The sequence below is a fragment of the Euwallacea similis genome, chromosome 13 (assembly GCF_039881205.1).
Source record: "Euwallacea similis isolate ESF13 chromosome 13, ESF131.1, whole genome shotgun sequence".
Taxonomy (NCBI): Eukaryota; Metazoa; Arthropoda; class Insecta; order Coleoptera; family Curculionidae; genus Euwallacea; species Euwallacea similis.
This window is the reverse complement of record NC_089621.1, coordinates 1,009,768-1,030,191: the sequence shown is the minus strand read 5'-3', so window position 1 is coordinate 1,030,191 and position 20,424 is coordinate 1,009,768. Positions and strand designations below refer to the sequence as shown.

General features: G+C 36.6%; 2 protein-coding genes across 3 annotated transcripts in view; one reads left to right on the top strand and one right to left on the bottom strand.

The window, feature by feature from the left end:
* Positions 1–20,424, top strand: part of LOC136413193 (zwei Ig domain protein zig-8-like) — a 127,982-nt gene that overhangs the window by 80,795 nt on the left and 26,763 nt on the right. The gene's annotated exons all lie outside the window — the stretch shown is intronic.
* LOC136413085 (perlucin-like protein) lies at positions 12,747–14,937 on the bottom strand. The gene is made up of 3 exons (XM_066396453.1): positions 14,750–14,937; positions 13,245–13,368; positions 12,747–13,030 (listed from the first exon to the last, which is right to left on the bottom strand). Exons 1-3 carry the CDS (start codon positions 14,864–14,866, stop codon positions 12,789–12,791), a joined length of 483 nt encoding a protein of 160 aa, XP_066252550.1. The 5' UTR covers positions 14,867–14,937; the 3' UTR covers positions 12,747–12,788.

Sequence of the window (20,424 nt, the reverse complement as noted above, 5' to 3'; positions counted from 1 at the left end):
GAGGGCGTTGCAACCACTCAAATTTGAATAGGGCAGAAGGGTCGTGGGACATCTAGTTTTAAAGGTCTTGGAACCCTCTTTATAACAAGTTATAATGAAAGTAATTTTAACGAGTTGTTTTTGCAAAGAGTGAAATTTTATTTTCCATCGCTAAATACACTTTTAAAAAACATAATTTAAAGATTTATTTAAATTGAAATGCTCGAATTGACCTCGACCTGCTACCATACAAAAGTATAAACGCGATTGAAACATGCCACGTACACTTTTTAAAACTTCTGGCGATAATTGGCGGCACTCCGAAATTATTTGCTGTCGTAAATCATCAAAAGAAGTTAAAAAAAGTTCGCCGTAAGAAAATCCAAAACCCTCAAATCTGATGATTTGGCTGGCCATTCGATCGGTCCTCGATGTCCAACCCAATGCTTGGGACAATTATCTTTTAGAAATTTTCGAACAAACGCTGCATAATAAGGCGAGGTTCCGTCCTGTTGAAAACTCAAGTAATTCTCGAGTAAATTGTCGTCTCTTTCCATTATTTCAATAATTTGCGGATAAATTAAATTTTGCAGCATATCGAAATAAATGGTGCCGTTCAAGTTTTGCGCTAAGGGAGATAGATCAAAGATATGATTGCCTAATATCCCAGCCCAAACATTGAGCTCTTCGGGATGTTGTGTGTGCTCTACCTGTATTAAACGGGGGTTAAGTTCGCTCCAATATCAACAGTTGTCCTGATTCACGTGACTATTCAAAATAGGCCGTCTGACAAGATTTCACAAAATTCTGGACGTTTGTCAAAATCTTTTTTTCATTTAGTTCATGGAGAAGATTTATTTTGTAAGGATGAAATTTATACTTATGAAGAATTCGGGACAGATGATCTGCCGACTCTAGAAGCTTGTGACAATCCTCGAATGAGTTGCAATGCAGCCTAAAACACCAACTGAAGTAGCTTCCTTATTGACAACCCGTAGCGGGTGGTGCCCCGAGTTGTGAATAGAACCAGTTTCCTTGAATTTTTCCATTAGTTTCAACACGTACTTGTGACGAGCAAACTCATCAGGATGATGCTGGTTAAGCATTCTTGCAGCAGCCCTTGCACACTTGCCATTTGAATAATAGAAATCCACTAACTGCACGTTCTTAAATTGAATATACAATGTTTGCATCTTAAATCTACTACAATAAATAAAATTAGGTCTCACTTGGTAGAAAATAGCAAACCTAGTGACCTTTTTTATTCAAAATAGTAAAATCCAAAAGCAATAAGTAGAGAATTTGCAAACAAAATCTGATTTTCTTCTTGCAAGTGTATTTTACGATGGAAAATAAAATTTCACTCTTTGCAAAAACGACTCGTTAAAATTACTTTCATTATAGCTTGTTGCAAAGAGGGTTCCAAGACCTTTTAAACTAGACGTCCCACGACCCTTCTGCTCTATTCAAATTTGAGTAGTTCTAACGCCCTCTCTCAGGGGGTTGTTTGTTCAGGCGTCAAGTGTACGTCCAAGCATGTTCCCAAGAAAAATCAATCGACGTGTTTTGAAAAATTTTTCCAAACACGACAGTGTAAGAAATATCCGGGGTCGCTCCTTTTTATTGGGACACCCTGTATATTTGCCATTTAAAGAAAATATGGCGTATGAATGCTTTTTATCCACTGTGCATAAAGGTAACATAAGGGTACATTTCAACTGCTTAGCAACTGAACGACCATAATAGGCGGGTTTTTTTATAAGGTGGAAGCACTATTTTTCAAAGTACATAGTATAGATCTGATCTGATGTCATACAGCAAACCTGCGTAGAGTGGGATTTTTTTTTAAACAGCGTGTATATTAATAGAGCGCTCAAGAGCAATTAAATTTCGTTGAAAACGGTGTATTATGTTCCAGCGAGCCCTAAAAGCTACATATACTAGGTGAGTAGGGAGGATCATAGCAAACTTCAGAACCGTATTGTACATGAAAAATATAATAAATGTAAACAAACTCAAATGTCGTCCGATTTTCATTTGTTTACAAGTTATAGCGTAATTTTTGTTTAAACTAGTGTTCTACTTACGATAAAAGTACTTTTGCTATTAATGATACTGATTTGACGTTGGATTGATCGCGGTGGTCCTATTAGTTGGCCTCCAAGATCTCCAGACCTCACACCATTAGACTATTGTTTGTGGGGCTGGTTTAAAAATGACGCGTACAGAGTAAAAGTGGACACTCGAGATGCATTAATTGACGTGAAACAATGAGAAGCGCAACGAACGCTCTTCATAGGCGAAGTAGAAAATGTTTAGAAGTCAACAGCGGTATTTTTGAACATTTATTAAATAACACTATGATAATCAAAATGTTAACTTATGAAAACTCTTATGAAATTTATGAGCTTTTTTGAATTTTATGTTTTTATTTTATTTACACTACAACTTGTAAACAAATGAAAATTGGCTAACAACATTTAAGTTTTTTACATTTATTTTTCGTGTGCAATAAGCTCCTGAAGTTTGGCACGATCCTCTCTACTCACCTCGTATAATGGGGCAAAATAAAAGTCTACAATGTTTAGATACTTTTACGGTTAATTTATTATAGAATTATTTTTTCTATTTAGTCATGTTAAGTTAGTAAATTAATAATAATTTCAATGAATTAGCCACCGAGAAAATCAAATACTTTTTGGCTTTCTACTATTACTCATACATATGTTCATTTTAAGGGGCAACTAAATGATGGGGCAGTAAAAAGATACTTACAAGGACACTATACAAGTAGATTTTGTGATTAATATCTGATGAAAACATTACCTATCAAATCATTGAGTATGTGTTTACTCACTTGAATCCTTACCTTTTTTAAACAAAATGGTACGTGGGTGGGGTGTCTACAAGTCCAAAAGGTCGAGAATTAGTGCTTAAGAACTACTGTCTCAATAAATTTATACGCGAGGTTTCGGATAAACTTCGTATTCCTAAAACTACAATGTGGAACATAATTAAGCATTGAGGAGAAACAGGAAATATCTTAAATAAAAAGGGTAAAAGTCTAAATCGTCCAAAGTTAATTTTCAACAGAGATAAAAGAACATGAGTAAAATTGTGCAAAAAAGGTCGAAAAAATACTTTCAGGCAAGTTACAACGAAGTAAAATGAAGCAACCAAATTAAATGTTTCAAGGTAATGTCGTCGCAAGTCAATTCATAAATGTGGGATAAAATTTTATAAGGTTAAAATGTAAACAAAAATTTAAAAGAGTACCCGTAAAAATGATTATTCTCTTGTAGGCAAAGGAAAAACCTCTGCTAACGTCCAAACAAAAATAAAACTGACTTACAGGGGCAAAATCTAAACTGTCTTGGTTGGTGGAAGATTGGTCCAGAGTAGCTGTTAGCCATGAATCAAAATTCAATGTATGCGTTGATGATTATCGCAAAGGGGTGATTCGCACTAAGAACGAAGCATTCCACAAAGACTGTTCAAAACTCACAGTAAAATTTCCTAAAGGGGTGATAATTCGGGGTTGTATGTCAGCTGCAGGATTGGAATATTTTCAGTTCATTAACGGTACCGCGAACGCTGCAAGAATATCAAGAAATTCTACAAAATACCTAGCTTCTCAGTATCTCAAAACTAAACGTTGGCGACAATTTCATTTTCCAAAACAGGATGGGGCGTTTTGTCACACCACCGAAACCACAGAAAAGTGGTTTGGCGATCATAACCCCAGTGTTTTATCTTGGCCCCTAAACAGTCCAGACCTCAATACCATCGAGACAGTGTGGGATAAGATGAACAATATTTAAGAAATAACCCACAACGCATATTGTCTAAACTTAAGGCCAAGACAGAGCCGATTTGAAATGATTTTATACCAGAAGTGTGCCGATCAGTAGTCCATACCTAACAGAATACAAGCAGTAATAAAAACAAAGGGCGATGTTACTTCATTTTAGAGCAAAAGCTTCGACATTATCCCCCTATTTAGTTGCTACATAAAATGAACATCTTTATGGGCAATTGGAGAAAAGAAAAAAAGTATTTTATTTTTGGATTGTTTTTCACTGAAATTATTGTTAATTTATTAATTTGACTGAATAAAAAATAATTGTATAATAAATTAATCGTGGGAAAATATAAATATTTTGGAAATTTATTTTGTCCCACTATACAAGGTGTTTCAGAACTATGGGATTAAACTTATAGAGATTGTTGGGTGCAACAATAGAAGGCATCTGGGTATAAGAACTTATGTCTGCAAATGTCTCCCTAAAGCACTACAGCCTTATGATTCTTTAAGACAGTTACATGCAAAAATGTTTTTATCGAGTTTTAGTATGTTTCATTTTAATTTATTTATACGAAATAATACCATAATAATTGTTCAAAATGTCGTCCTTAAATATCAATTGCACTTATTTAAACGACGTCATAGTTTCTATGGACTTGGCTAAAAATTTGATAATCGTTTTGATCGACTTCAAATGCCGCAGTGATTCTTGTAATCAGGTCTTGCTCTGTTTCCACTAGCACTTCATAAATCAAAAACTTTACATGTCCCCACAGGAAGAAATCTAAAGATGTTAGATCAGGTGACCTAGGGGGCCACGGAACTAGACCACCTCTGTCGATCCAATGTTGTCCGAACTGACGATCCACATATTGACGGCCGTGAACAGAAAAGGGTGCAGGCGCACCATGATGTTACAGCAACATTTGCTGTTGAACATTTGATGGGAGGTTTTCAAGAAGGTCCGGCAGGACGTCTTATAGAAAGCGCCTAGTAGATAGACTTCGTTGAACGATTGGGCAACAGGGATAGCTTAACTAAATGGTTATTGATAATACAGGTCCACACGTGAAAAAATCAACGTTGCTGATGACTTCTGGCAAATATTGAGTATGGATTTTCTTCGGCCCAAACCTGACTATTCGAACTGTTGAATATGCCATCTCGTGAAACTGGCTTCATCCGTCTATAAAACAAAACGGAGAAAATTGGATTGCTCAACAATCTGATGATGCAGCCACTGACAAAACTGAACTCTTGGCTGATAATCGGCTGGAATCAAATCTTGGACTTTTTGTAAATGATATGGATAAAGTTGTTGCTCATGTAATACCCGCCAAACGAAAACGTGAGTTGCATCCATACCCTACGCAGCTTGACGAGTGCTAGTCGAAGATTCATCTGTAACTCGGTAAAGAACCTCTTCATCAACATGGACAGTTCTTAATGTTCTCTCTGCACCAGTACTGTGCATATTAAGTTTCAAACTACCAGTCTGAGTAAGTCGTCGGTGAATTGCAATAAACTTTTCATGCACAGGATGTTACCTTGCGGAATAGCGTTCTTGATAAAATCGCGCAGCAACTTTTGCGTTACAATTTGTTGCTTCATATGCCAGATACATATCTGCCAGTTTCTGATGGGTGTGGTTCTCCATAAAGATTGATTACTTTGCCAACTTTTTAAAATTTGCAAAATTAACCAGTAAATGTGTCGAACTAATAATCAAGAATTTCTATTATCAGTCTTGGCGAGGATAAACATTTAGCAAAAAGTACTTAACAGGTGCATTCAGATTCAAGGACGACATTTTAAATAATTTCTATAGTGTTCTTTTGTGCGAACAAATTAAAATAGAACGTGCTAAAACTCGATATAAGACGTAATGCACATAATTGTCTTAGAACACCATGATGCCGTAGAAGCTTAGGGAGAGATTTACGGAGTCGGGTACTTATACTCAGATGTCTTCTATTGTCGCACTGAACAATCCCTAGAAGTTTGATCCCATAGTTCTGAAACACCCTGTATAGTGTTAGGGCCCGAGTATCTAAGCCGTTTCGTAAATAAATGCAATTTTGTCTATTTTGGTATTTTTTCCGAAGGTGGCTCTGGAAACAATTCAACCGTTCAAGCGATCGTGAATGTTCGTTAGCCGTCGTGTCGAAGGTCTTTGATAAATGCTGTTTTGTTTATAGTCTCTAAACGTTGGGGATTTTTTGGTATATTCATCGAAGGTGGCTGTGAAACGTCATGATGATGGTTGGCAACAATTCGTATTTGCGTTTGCGCATATGATTTCAAGGCAAAATGACGTATCGGACATCTCTCGGTCAAGCAAAAACGATGATGTCCGTTTTAGTTAAAAAAAATATACAGTGGCTAGAATCCCGGTCAGGTGAGTAGCTAACAAATTAGGTCTTATGACGATGTTGCAGAGCAAAAGTATTATCCAACATTGCTATTATATTCCCTTTGGGGATAAGGCCTCAAACACACGTAGAGGTAAAATTGCACGCTATTCTCAGTTAAGACTAACTATAATGCATGATACACTGAGTGCAGTGCATTATTTTCATTAGCGGTGGCTTTCTGAACTCTAGCGGGGCTTCCGTGGTTCTTTACAAGTTTCGTCAATATTTGTCGGTCTGTTTTCTGGACTTCCGAAGGCTCAGCTGCCAGTTTCGCTGCGATGTGGGGAGGTGAGGAAGCTGCCCCGCAGACCTCTATTTCCCAAAACAAGGGAAACTACCCCATTTCGCTTTCTTGAGATAAACAAAATTCGAGCTTAATCTTCCAGATTAACTAACTCGCTGGTCTTTTTTTGCTTTCTGTTATCAGACACCAGGCAATTTATTAAAAAGATACCTATATTTCAGCGGTGTTTTTTCCGGCTCAGAGTAGCCCAATATAAATGAGGAAACAATGAAAAGTGACGTTAAATTTGGGGAAACCCATTGAAACAATTTATCATTCAAGGGGAAAAAATAAGACAAATTATCCTCGCATTTGTGCGCCAAACAAACTCCAAACATTAAGTAGGTACGTTTGGGAATGGAGAAGAATTAACGATGTCCCGTCACTGAATAAATTAAAAATATTATTTATAAAATACTGTTAATTGTCTGCAGAGGTGGGCAATTAACATCCAAACCTGTTCTATCTTATATTTATTAGGGGCCATTATTTAAGGCAACACCCAGGTGCACTAGAGCATTATTCAGGCATAATTTTCAAATTTTATGTTACGTTCCTGCTGGCTGTAATTTATGGGGCAATTTTCAGAAATTTTTACCCTTTAAAAAATCGAGTTTGCCCTTCGTTTTCAGCCGTACTGCAAACGCTAAACCTCATTACACAACTAGGTACCCAAGGGGTTGTTCTAACGAAGCAACTCGAATGCGATTATTTTAATCAAGTTTTCATTCACAAGTCGCGGAGTTACACGCTATGAATTTTAAAGATCAAATTATTCCTCAAATGCACCAATGCTGGTGGTAATGAGATGTTTAACAGGTTTCACGTCGTTTTCTTCTATTAGCAAATTTACCAGCATTCGCGACTTTTTACAGACGAAAAGGGATCCCGGATTACTAACGTAACATAAATCTTCTTTGTGGAGAGTATCTTATAACTGCTATCCGATCCGCTGTATATTAGGACACCATAAATATTTCAAGAGCATAAATTATCAGGCACACCATAATTTTGTGCTCCAATTCTCACATGAATTAGATGACGTTGAACACGCAATAAATTAAAATTTTTATCGTGGAGCTTGGATGAGCGGCTCTGGATAATGTAAAATATGAAGCTCTGGCCCCTTCGGTAAATAAGGATAAAGTAGGAAATTAAATTGTTAGGAAAGAGATCTCTGATTTTGCCCCCGTTTCTCGTTTCAATTGTTTGGATTGGATGTTCGCAAAGTTTTTTTATTCGTTCACTTTGCGGAGTGACTCAATAGAGATTGGATTCAGTTGACCAGTTTCATTCGTTCAGCGTTTAATTTCTTCCTTTTTTTAGATTTTCTCATTTTTTTTCTAATTTTCTCAAATCTTTTTGTAATTAATTTTTATTATTTTTTTCAAATGTTTTCGTTTTTTCTTTCATTTCTCTCATTTTCACTTCGTACAGCTCACTTTTCCAGTTTCTGAGATACGGGGTCGCTTTGAGGAATAATATACTCAGTTTTCGCCACCTTTTTAAAATCAGCGGAGCAATTTCCTCAACTTTTAACTAAAATTAATCGCCTCGATGAGCTCAATAAACGTGCACAGACCGAGTGAGAAAGGCGGGAATTAAAGAGGGTTTCATTGACAAGAATTTACGGCCTTAAAATTGAATTGTTTAGATTGAATTGGCTCTTGCTGCAGAGCACAAATCTATAAACTGCAATAAATGGACATATGCTTGACCTCATGAACATTTAAAAAATTCATTTCCCGGCCAAACCGCAATAAACCAATACCGATATTCTTTTCAGTGAATTCTCCCTGGTTTGATTCGCTTCATTTTGCAATGCTGCATATTGACTACCTCGAAAGGGGGCCCTGAGAACCCCTTTGTGTCTTGTTTGGAGTAAATCCAGTCACGTTCCAGCGAAATCGAGGACTTCGACACTGATTGAGTTAAAGAAGACCTTTGAATTGACGCAACAACGAATATTTGTTCCCAAAGTCCTTCCGAAATTTCCATGAAAGTTTGGCAATAATTTCGGGCGCTAATGAAATGCATGTTTTCAGCTCGTTTATTATTACTTTCGGGTGCGGGAGCTTTGATACCGATTTGAGAATCTATTAAAAAGTAATAATAACCGAAAACTTGGGCCATTATTAAAATAACCGAATCTGATATCGGGTATATTGCGTGTTTCCAGAGCAATAGATTATTCTCCTCTGGAAGTCCCGAAAGTTCCTCGAGTAGGGCTTTTTGAGCGGAAATTAAATTCCTAATTAAGGGCGCTTCAAATTGTTACTCAAAGAACTAAAAATGAAAACATCCGAAAGCGTGACAGTGTAAAAAGTCCCAACAAGATTGAATGGGGTTGCGGTACATAAATTTCCCAGATTCGAGACCGAAAAGCAATAAGGCAAAGTCAGTTTTATTTTTCTCATTTGGGAAGTTTTATAGGGCCAAGGAAGAGCATTCGGGGGAGAGTAATTTCTTATTTTTGTAATTGCGCCGCCGAATTGCGCCCATAAATACTTCCGAGGGTATGCAAATAATCGTATATTTTTAAGGAAAATTGGCGTGGGAAATTAATGTCGACGGATAACAGGAAAGAGTGCTGAATAGTACGGCCCTTGGAATAATTTCTTTCTCTTTTGGGACCCTAGTTTACGTTGTTCTCGGTAATTAGTGTCCCGAAAAAGAGGCCACTCGGAAAGACTCTGGATAAATGAATGGACACTTTTTTCGAAGGCGTAGTCCCAATTGGTTAAATTTCGTTACATTTCCGTGTAAGAAAAGCTCCTGGAACGGCTCTGCATTTGAGTAAAATTTACTGGGAATCATGTTCCCTCTAGAGAAGGTTCTTGGTGTGACCCTGACTTTCGTATAAAAATCAACTGGTTATTTCGCCATGTGTACTTCATACCCGAAGTTCTTGTGTCTGTAATAAACCTAGCCAGTCAACCTGTATTGCATTGCCTGGATGAGTAAGCACGATGAGTAAACACGCAAGTCGGCTCCCTGACTGTGTTTGTCACAGGTAGAAGCTCCGGAAATTTGCGATTAATTTATTTTTTTATTCGAAAACTGCTTATTTTCCGAATTATTTTTCTTTTGGAAAAGACTTGGTGCGACCCTGACTTCTGTAAAAAAATCAACAGGTTATTTCGCAATGTGTACTTCAGACCCGAGGTCTTATGCCTGTAACAAACCTAGCCAATCAACGTGTATTGTGCGCCCAGATGAGTACGCTCGATGAGTAAACACGCAACGTCGGCTCACCAACTGCGTTTGTCACGGGGATAAGACTCCGGAAAACTGCGATGAATTTTGTTTTTAATTTGAGAACTGTCGGTTTTCCGAAATGTCCTCTCCCTCATATTAACCCGAGCTAATTCATTGCATTCCCGAGGCAAGTTTGCACTCATTCTAAACCGCCGTTCGAGCCCTCCTTTGAAAATCCTAAACCTCCTTATCAGTTTCCAGTTACGGTTGTTAACTGCGAAACATAAGGTGACTGAAACAACTTTTAATCAGAGACAAACTGTTAATTAAACCAGCGTCAGTGTTGGCTCGGCAACTTTTTAGCCAAAGAAATTTAAAATGGAGTTATGCAGGTGCTATGAAAAAGAATAATAGTGGAAATTTCGAAAGTTTATAGCTGCGGAGCAATTAAAAATTTTAATTAGATCATAAAAGATATTAAAGTTTGAAAAACTTTAAATTAAACGCCGTATAAAAATTGTATCTCGAGAGGAGGGAGAAAGGCATTCCAGCCATCTTGGTTTATTAATAAATTTAATGAAGGTACGGAATCAGTGGTAATTAACGGGTGGTAACTGTTTCAGTGCTAATGTCTCCAAGTCAATTAAAAATTCATTAGTAATGAGCGGATTTATTTTGATAAATTTATTATTAATGCCGGCTTTATGGACAAAAAGGTGATGTTTACCGATGAATTATTATTATTGTTATTTAAATATACGCAGGTTTAATTAGCCAAACACGCAGAATTTTAAATCGGTCATTGTGTATAGTTAATAAACGCAATTCAGATGTTTAATTCCACAACAAAGTGCTGTTTTGTCGGGAGTTAATAATTAATCCAACAATTGGCAAATATATACTTTTCCATATAAAATAAATTATACAGTATAATCGGCAATATCCCATTACTGTCTCCGCTTCCACATGTTATTCATGCAGATTCGGATTGGAATATCAAATTTAATAATGCCAATGGAGGAAGTTGATATTTTCGGTTTTAACTGTTTAAAAATCACGTACTCATTAAGGACAATCCGAGCCACAAATTGCTTTCGGTCCAGTGAAAATTAAACTTCAAGTAAGGTTGTAGCTTATTTGCAGAACAGTCGAAGCTGATTTATTTAAGCAATTCGGGGACAGTTTTCGATTAATCTAAAGAGAAAAGTTGTTAAAGGCGTTCTACTAAACTTAAAGGAAACGTTAATATTGACTTGGGCCTGGCATCGCCTCCGGGATTCGTGTTGTGTTGTTTCTCGAGTAAAATTGCTTTTGCGGGTGTACTTTTCTAATTAACTGGGATGAGATTTTGCCGGTGGTTTTTTGCGCATTGGGCCCCAGGAACAGTCAATATTTGTTGCATATCACATATTGGAATTTCGTTTGCATGAAATCCGACCGTATTATTTATACAATTAAGGTGGATTATTTGTTCTTTTTTTTCTTTTTTTTTAACTCCACACACGCCAACAGAGGTTGTTGAACGGTTGCAATTGTACACTTGTCGGGACTCAACACATTGACGTATATTTTCTTTTTCGGCTAAGGCACTTTTCAATAAGTGACAATCAGAACGATCGTCTTATCGGGGCTTAATTTGAATTTTTTTATTATTAAAAAATAACTTTTTCTCGAAGAAAGTGGTCACAAAAGTCGAAATTTCGAACGCTGCTATCTGAAACAATTGACAGTTGCCATATGCGTATAATGTAAATTTATCGTCAACTGTGATCCGGTATTACTTCTTTTATTGTCTTATTATTTTAACAACGAAAAAAATAGAGCGAAAAAAAAAGTCGATCTTTTTAATCTTGGCTAGTTGACACATGCCCAAGTTTTATTAACCAACTTTATCTGCAACTAAAATTATTCGGTACGTGATCTCGAAGCACCTCACCTTGATGCATGCACAACACTGGAATTATCTTGGATGATTTAACATCGAAGCTTGAAAATAAGACAGATGGCATTACATTAGTTACCCTAAATAATACACCCTTCCTGAGTACTTTGTAGTCATAGCTCTATATTGGGAACAATGTCATCGATTTGCCTGAAATACATTCGCCTTGTTCCACCCTAATGGATATTAATAAGAAACTTGCGTTCCGTGGGTAATTAGGAAATTGATCGCTTCTAGGGCTAATGTATCTGAATTCAATTCCCAGAAATGGCTTTTTTCCTCGTTATTTTAATTAATTTCTTGCTGTTCGAAGTTACGTGAAATTTAATTAACAATGCGACGACAAGACAGACAAGTCCTGAGATGAAACCAATGAAAGACAAAGCGGTGAAAATCGATAGATATTTACTGGAAATGGGCAGTAGACATTTGATATCTTTATTAAAAACCTAAAGGAAGTGAAGAAGCATTGGGACATGGCGTGTTAACTTTCAAGTATTGTTGAAAGGGGTGTTCCAGTGCTGAATTTGATCACTTCGGTCTGCTCTTATTCGAAAAAAATCCTCCCCTACCAAAAAAGAAATTCTCTACTCTTCTCAATATTTCTCAAAAATACAATACATTTCCTCGAGACTTGTCAAATATAGCCCAGTTCGGTAAAAAATATATATATTAGAAATTCGGAAGTTTATCAATATGCTAAAAAATTCTCAAGAAATTTCTGGATTTCATTACGAACTCCGCATTCTCCATGGCAATTTTCAATTAAATCAAACATAAATTTGAGGTTCCAATCACCTCTTTAATTTGCTTTAGCACTCATTTCATTTCCATGAAAACAAGTTAAAAAAAAATCCGTTTTCAGCGAGTTCTTCTCTCTTTTAAGTTAATATAACCCAAACAAACCACTTCGCCGGGATGATTTGAGGAACAATGAAAGATTAATGTGCTTTTCCGCGGTCGTCACGTGGCTGCACGGGACACCCCTTGGGAGGGGGAGGACGGGGCGTGAGAGGCTATGACAACTAAATTTGGTTTTAAAGGCCCAAAGGAGATAAGAAGTTATAAAAAGCTAATTTGCGCATGTGTGTCTGATGTTAGGAGTAGGAAAGAGGTAAGATTTAAGAGCCATGTGATTAGCTGTTAATTTCTTTTATCAATCGAAAATTAAGCTTTAAGTTCGCAAATGTAATAGAGCTTGGAGTTACAGTCAATATTCTCCCATTTGCTTGATTCGCTTATTTTGTAGAAGTTGCCAACACGAACGCAGTATCCAGTCTCAGCATCATCCTCGGAGTATCTGGGTTGACCAGTTCCCCAGTTAGAGTAAGTCATTTTAACTTCGGCATCCAACCAGTACCAGCCATTATCGTTAAATACTGCCGTGGCAGCGCCTATCCAGTATCCAGCTGAAAAGCGCAGAAAATTATATATATCAAATAATATAATTAATATACATATATTTTAAATAATAAATATAATTAAATATATTAATTTTAATATCTTTAAATTAAAAAAATGAATTTAATATATTAAAATTTAAATATAATTAATAATATAATCAATTATATAAATATTAAATATATTAAATAAGCAGCAATTGTTCAGAGTAAATCAACTTACTATTACTTTTATCAGCACTGTGAGAGATAGCTTTTTCAAGGGCTGTTTGATCATTTAAGGACTCCACATTTGCTAGCTTCATTCCAGCACTTTTACATCCTATCCAGGCCCCAATGAACGTTTCCTGTATAAAACTGAGTTTGTAATAATGGACAGGATTAATATATTATACACAATACGTTTAGATTGCGTTTTAGTGCGTTTTGTGAACTTAAAATTTTGTTCTCAAAGAAAATGGACCAAAATATTCATGAGAGGATCTTCCGCTAGAAGAACATGCAGCTGCTGTGGCACTTCCAGAAGTAGTCACAAGTTCAAATAACAATCTGATTTGGAGTGGCACAATCTGCGGTTTCTATAACATTTGTCCAGTTTTGTGACACTGGTAGCAATCAAAGACGACTTGGACAAGAATGACAAAGAGTGACAACGAATTATCAAGATCGATGTTTGCGACTGAAAGCTTTACGAAGTCGACTCATTACAAGCACTGCGCTATAGCAGGTGTTTTCTAGTCAATATGACTTTTGTATCAGTCAAGATGCGGTAAGAAGATTGTTGGTAGAAGGGAATGTCGCTCCCTATAGAGCTTCAAACGGCCTCCTATTGACCTTAAAACATCAAAGAGAGCGTCTTTAATTTACCCTAGAGCGTCCAGATAGAGGAGATCGTCAATGAAGCAACGTACTCCTTGCGGATGAGTCTATATTTTGCCTTTTTGGTGAAGATCATAGTAGAAGAGTGTATCGACGTCCTGAATATCGATACGCCCAGTACAACATTGTCGGCACTCTGAGCTATGGAGGTGGATCCGTTATGATATGGAGAAGCATTAGTTTGGAAGGTTGCAAGAAATTAGTTGTGCTTCAGAATGGTGATCTGACAGCTCATCGATACATACCAGACATTTTAGAACCCCATATAGTGCCATATGCCTCATTTATCAGTGAGGAATTTTTACTCATGCAAAACAACGCACGTCCACACATTACACGAGTGGTATAAAATTACCCCTAAGATATGGAAATTCAAATCCTGCCTTGGCCAGCAAGAAGCCCTGATCTAAGCCCCATCAAACATTTATGGGACAACATGGGTTGACAAATTAGAGCCTTGTAAGTTCTCTCTAGGAATTTAAATGAGCTGTCATTGAGGATCACGGAAATATGAGATCAAATTAATCAAGTTGACATTAAAAATTTAATTTCAACTAAGTCAAGGAAGTGTGAAGCAGTAGTCAAGGGAGCAAGAGGTGGCAATACGTACTATTAAATATTCATTTGTTTGTAAAAATTAAGCAATTCAAATTTTGGTATTTTTTACCGTGCATTCATTTAACTATACCCCATATTGATTCCGTTAAGTAAGATTTATTGAAAATCATAATGATATTTCATTGGTAAACGTAAAACTTTCACTTTAAAACCATAAAAATGAAAATGCGTAAAAATTTAAAATATGCGTTAATTTTTCAGTGTCGAGTATAAATTAAGCAAACTACTTGCCTGGTCGGGGTAGATGTAGTACTGCTTATCAGCTTGTGCATCGTGGGCCAACACGAAAGCCAAAAGGGCGATTACCAAGATTGTTTTGAACATGTTGCTGTGTAAAGCTTTAAGCATCGATTTGACTAATTTTATAATAAAGCCAAAACACTTGAGACGATAACTGTTATTTTTCTAAGAATAAGTTCGATGTGAAGTAGCATCTCACAGTAAATAAATAACGCTGACAAACAAACACAAATGTGTGTGTTAGAAAAAAGCGATTTCCATTTACACAAAATATCCATGCACTTGATAGATTAAAATATACTTAAAAAAAAAAAATTATTTCAAAGCAATGCCTGCAAACGAGGCCAGCCATTTTTTCGTATCGAAGAAAATAATAGTTCGCGAGGTCACGCAATCGTGTACCAACCGCTAAAATGCTGAAAATGCCTTTTTTAATTTCGGCATAAATTGAAAATAAACATGAGAAAACGTTTAAAACCCGGTTTATCTCATTATTCGTCTTCAATTGTTGGGATACGCCAGAATCGAAACGTCTCTATTATTTTTTCTCTAGTAACTATACCGAGACTTTTTTATTTAGGCTGCAGCATGTTGAAAACGGCGATTATGACTCATACCTAATAAAATTCGATTTTTTAAAATACGCGAATTACCGCATTATTAGTATGAGACATATGGGCGAGACCTATTGACTGCATAGTCAATATTGTGGAGTACTACAATATGGTGACGTCACATAGTTCCAACCCCAATTAATTGTACCCTAGAAAATGTAGATAACGCGAAGGAAATAGCATATACAGGGTGAATCGTAACGAAACCGACATAGAGCAGATGCGTGTGGGGAACCTCAAAATATGACTATTTGTTGAACTTTTTTTTCTACGGTTAATAGTTAAGGAGGTATTCATCTCCAAAGTTAGCTTGGAAATTTCCAAAAAAAGGCATATTTCAGTAATGCGTCATCACAACGCGACCAAATTTAGAACATGTTTTATTGTTATCAACATATTTAATTAGTAGAAATGTGATATCGACACATACTCAATAAGAGTTGAATTAGGGGTAAAGTAATGTCTAAAAGAATTTAGATTTTTTTATGTGTAAAATAACTAACTAACGGATAATATCATTTAATAGCAAATTTAATCTTAAAATTTATTCTCCTTCAAAATTTATCGAAAACGTTATCGTTTTTGATAAAATCGCAGTTTTGTGGAATGGAACCAAACTAAATTTTAAGAAATTTACCAGCCAAAGACGATGCAGTTTTTGGCTGTTAAGTTGTTTGTAATTTACCAAAGTCATGCAAGTGACAGATATTCTAAATGGGGCATTACATCAGCTCGATTTTTATTTATTTATTTTTATTTACAAGCCAACTTCGGAAGCTAATATTTCCTCGACCATTAACCGTAGAAAAAAAATTCAACAAATTGTCATATTTTGACTTCCTCTACACGCATCTGCTCTGTATTGGTTCCGTTACAACTCACCCTGTATATACATTGAACTTTCTAGACAAAATGGTGAAAGCGACGGTTCTTGTTCCACCTCAAATCGCTTATTTTTGCTTAATAGATCTTCAATTATGTCGGAATTAATTTTGAAACGGATTTTCCATTTAAAGAGCTCTTTATAAGGTTACAATACCACCAATCCCCAATAAAGATTACCCCAAGGGGATACTCATAATTACCGTAAAGTGAAGTCCACCTGAACTAAAAATACATACTTAATTGTTTTCCCATCAATGCACGTAAGTCAGCCATCACCGAAACTGTATTATTTCTTCTGATCAAGACCTGAAAATATAGGTCGGACCTCATTATTTGAAGACCTAATCTTTATCTTTCGGTATTAACGAAGTTTTACTACGGGGTCAGCATATAGATTAGGGCACCCCTATTAAAGCCAACGAGAACTGAAACCATATTTGTTTGGATAAAGTTAGGAGCGGATTAATGAAAAGTGGATAGGCCTAATCAGAATAATAAACCACCCCTGGAATATAAAAATGGCTGTATATTCGCAGTAACAAGTCTGATAATTCAGGATTTAATTGCTGGTTTATCCATAGGCATCATTCAAGGGACTCAAATGATCATGTGAATATTATACGAATAACAAACATTTTTGGCTCGGTTTGGGGAAATCCATACCTAAAAGAACATTTTACATTAGTTTCTTCCGGTGTCAGTCACGTGTACCGAAAACATTTTGAAATTCAATTTTATCGAAGCCCTGCGATATTGGTTTTGTATTGGGTTTATATGTTGATGAGGGGCGCGGGATCCATCTTTGGGGGGTGTGAATTTATTGAGCCTTCCGCAATATCGAATTTATGGACTTAAAGGGCGAACCGGGTCGTCTGGGTCGTGCGAGGGACCCACTTATTTGAAATTTCCGATTTATGGCCCTGACATTAACATGCGAACAACGCGGACCTGGAAAATTGTATGGCATTGGGGTTTGTGGGCAAACAAATCTAAGAGTTATAGAGGACATTCATGGATGTTGGGGAGGGGCCGCAAATTGCCTCTTGCTGTCAATTTGAAACCCCGAAAATGGGGAAATTGAGGTTCTAATTCGATTGCTTTCGAATCATTAAAAGGGCGAGAAGATGCCATCCATATCTCTCTCCTAAAAAAATTCGCAAAAATCACATGCTTCTTGCCCCTTTGAGCTGACTGATAAATCACCCCAAAGGAGGCCAGTTCGATTTATTAAACATTTCGCGAGGTTTTCCCTCTCAGAAAGGGCAGTTTCGGTCACTTGACAATTCAGGAAATTGCCCTTTAAAAGGCTAGTTGAGGTTACGCTAGGATCCCACAATTTCCGCTCGAGGTGTCCATATTATCGAAAAGGTGTATATTATTAAGTCCTAGTCGTCTATTTCTTGGTATTATTTAAAGTTTTGACCATTAACGGGCGCTTTAGTTACTCTCCCACATGTGCAAAGTAATAAATAAGGAAATTTAATGAACGTTTTCACAACACGGCAACGCTGCCTACGCTTTGCCGGATGCGTCATCATATCTGCTGTCATCCTTAGAAGAAAATAAAAGAACGGTGCATTGTTGCCGTTTTTAGGGACTGGAAATTCCTACGAATTTTTCAAAACACATGAAAAAAACGTTGAATGTTTCTTAGACTGAGTATCAGAAGTTTCTGTGGTCTGCTCTTCAGCTCTGAAACCGAAATCCGCAAAACGCAGAGTTCGTCAAAAAGCATGAACCAGTTGCTCATAGGCCTCATAAGTTCATACGGCTTATCGATTCATAAGATATCAAATATCTGTTTCATGTGGTAAGGTTCGCTAGACTATCCTTTCCATTCAAAACAACTGTACAAATCAAACCTAAAATACATCCCCCAGCATTTATCATGTGCCTTAAGCCCCCATTGGCGAATGGTAAAACTGTATCGATGACGTGATGTATAGACTTATTGAATGTTGGGCCTTAATTGTTATAAACAATTTTTGAAAAACGCTTCGTTTGTAGTTTTCGTAAGGCTTGATGCTTTAACACCCCTCAAGGCTGTCCTCTTTAACAAATTACCTTTAGGAAAGCGGGTCCCCCCCCTATACTCATCATCAATCAATTCCGGATTAACCTGGGGGGAATTGGAGGGTCATACCTCTCCAAATTTCGTTCAGATTGATTTTTTTTGGGGAAAAATGTGTTTTTAATTTATTCGGTCTCGCGTGTTCGTCAACGTGATGCAGTTTTTCAGGCAGCTTCGAAATGAGCGGATTTATTTAGGCCTGAACAGTCCCAAATCCGGCGTTTAAATATGAAATGAATTGTTATTGAAATTTTGTGAACGTTCATTAATTCTCTATGCACATACGTAGAAGTTTTAACTGACAGGTGCGGAAGGGTGAATGTTTTTCGCACGTGCTCATAACACTAAATATAAAACAAAATTGTAACCTGTAACAAATGGCTTAAAATCTAGTTATTTTCAGCAGTTTTGATTTACTTAATTAAGTGGAATTGAAGCTCGAGACTGCGAAACTAACTGAACGAAATTTTCTTTAACAAATTGCCCTCCGTTTTTAAGAGGGAGCCGATAAAATTTTCACTAACTTTAGGAAATTTAATCAGCTAAGTTTTGCTTCAGTAACTTAATTAAGTAAATTGATATCGACGATCTCCCGATATTCCTCATTTTCATAGCTCTAGGTAACGAACTTTTAAAGTTATAAAACTTTTATATCCTTCGTTAGATGCAATTGCTAAGAGAGATAATAGCATTTTACAGGTTAAAAGTAGCAAAAGCAATACTAATTATTAATTATGCTCAGCGATATGGAACTGCATCAGAAAATTTCCCTGAGGTCTTATTAGCATTTTACGTGTGCCAGGTAATTTACAACGCAAACTTTTTCAGAGTCTAATGGGATTTCACGCATATTATTAAACAAAATACCGAGTAAGGAAGGAAAAACGCGAACATTAGTCTATTACCTCGGCGGATATGCCATTACACTGTAACAACTTTGCATAAATTTAGAAATAACGATTTTACCGTGAAGGAACAAAAACGTCGGCAAATTTGTAAACAGGAACAATTTGCCTGCAATAATCTGAAATAACCTCTGCAAACAGTTTTAGACATAATTCCCTCAATTCCGGGGGGATTTCAGAATGAACTCGAACCGGCTATGTCAAAGGGAGATTATTTGTAGAAGGGTTTAGTCATATTAGTTGGCAAAACTATGCGTTGTTCGCAAATGATGGTATTTAGGCCGAATTACATTTAGGTAACGACGTATTTCACTTCACGAGAAAATTGACTGTCAATTCACAGGGAGAGAGGCTCCGCATTGGAGCCTCTAACTTTTGGAATGTAGCCACTTGTCGAAATTTGCTTGGGAGTAAATTAAGTTATTAACAGAAGAACCCTCAAAGCTGGCTTGGATACGTGAAAGTCGCTCCAAAAACATCAAAATGTCTATGAGTTTGCATAATTATTTACATTTGAAATTCCCGGGCAAAACGCCCCGAGTGAGCGTATTGTCCCTTATATAAGTATCTGCTGAGCGCTGTTACGGGAACGCCCCTGATTGGTCTGATACGTTTTGAAGTCCTTAGGGTCCTATGAAAATGAAATGCGCCCACTCGAATGTTTATTTTATGCATCTTTTTTATGCACATTTTATTTATTTCAAAATTGAAAAAATCATTTTTTTTGTTAGTTTTTGTTTGGTGTTAACGATCAAATCAGGTAATTGTCCTAAAGTATTTGCTGTCGTGACAAGCAATCACATCTTTATTTTGCAAATCTGACAATTTATTCTGAAACGGAGAAAAAAGATTTTTCGCCAACAGGCCCTAATCCTGGATGATTACGTGAAAAATGTACCTTTAGCCCAAAAGCGCTAAATGATACATCGAGCATTTCTCTAGACGAGCCATTACTTTTCCGAGCGTTAGGCTTTTCTCGGTTTAGTCCCGCCTTGGGAAAAATAATTTATCATTCACAATTTACTTCGCTCTAGATTTATTTGTCGCCATTATCTTGTATTTTATTTTTGGAATTTTCAACCCACTGCGTCGCCCTAACGAGGGGGTCAGCGCATCGATTCTACCTTTGACCTTTGCGACTTTGGGTCGCATTAAACATCGGATAATCAGAAGTTAATGGAACATTAGCGG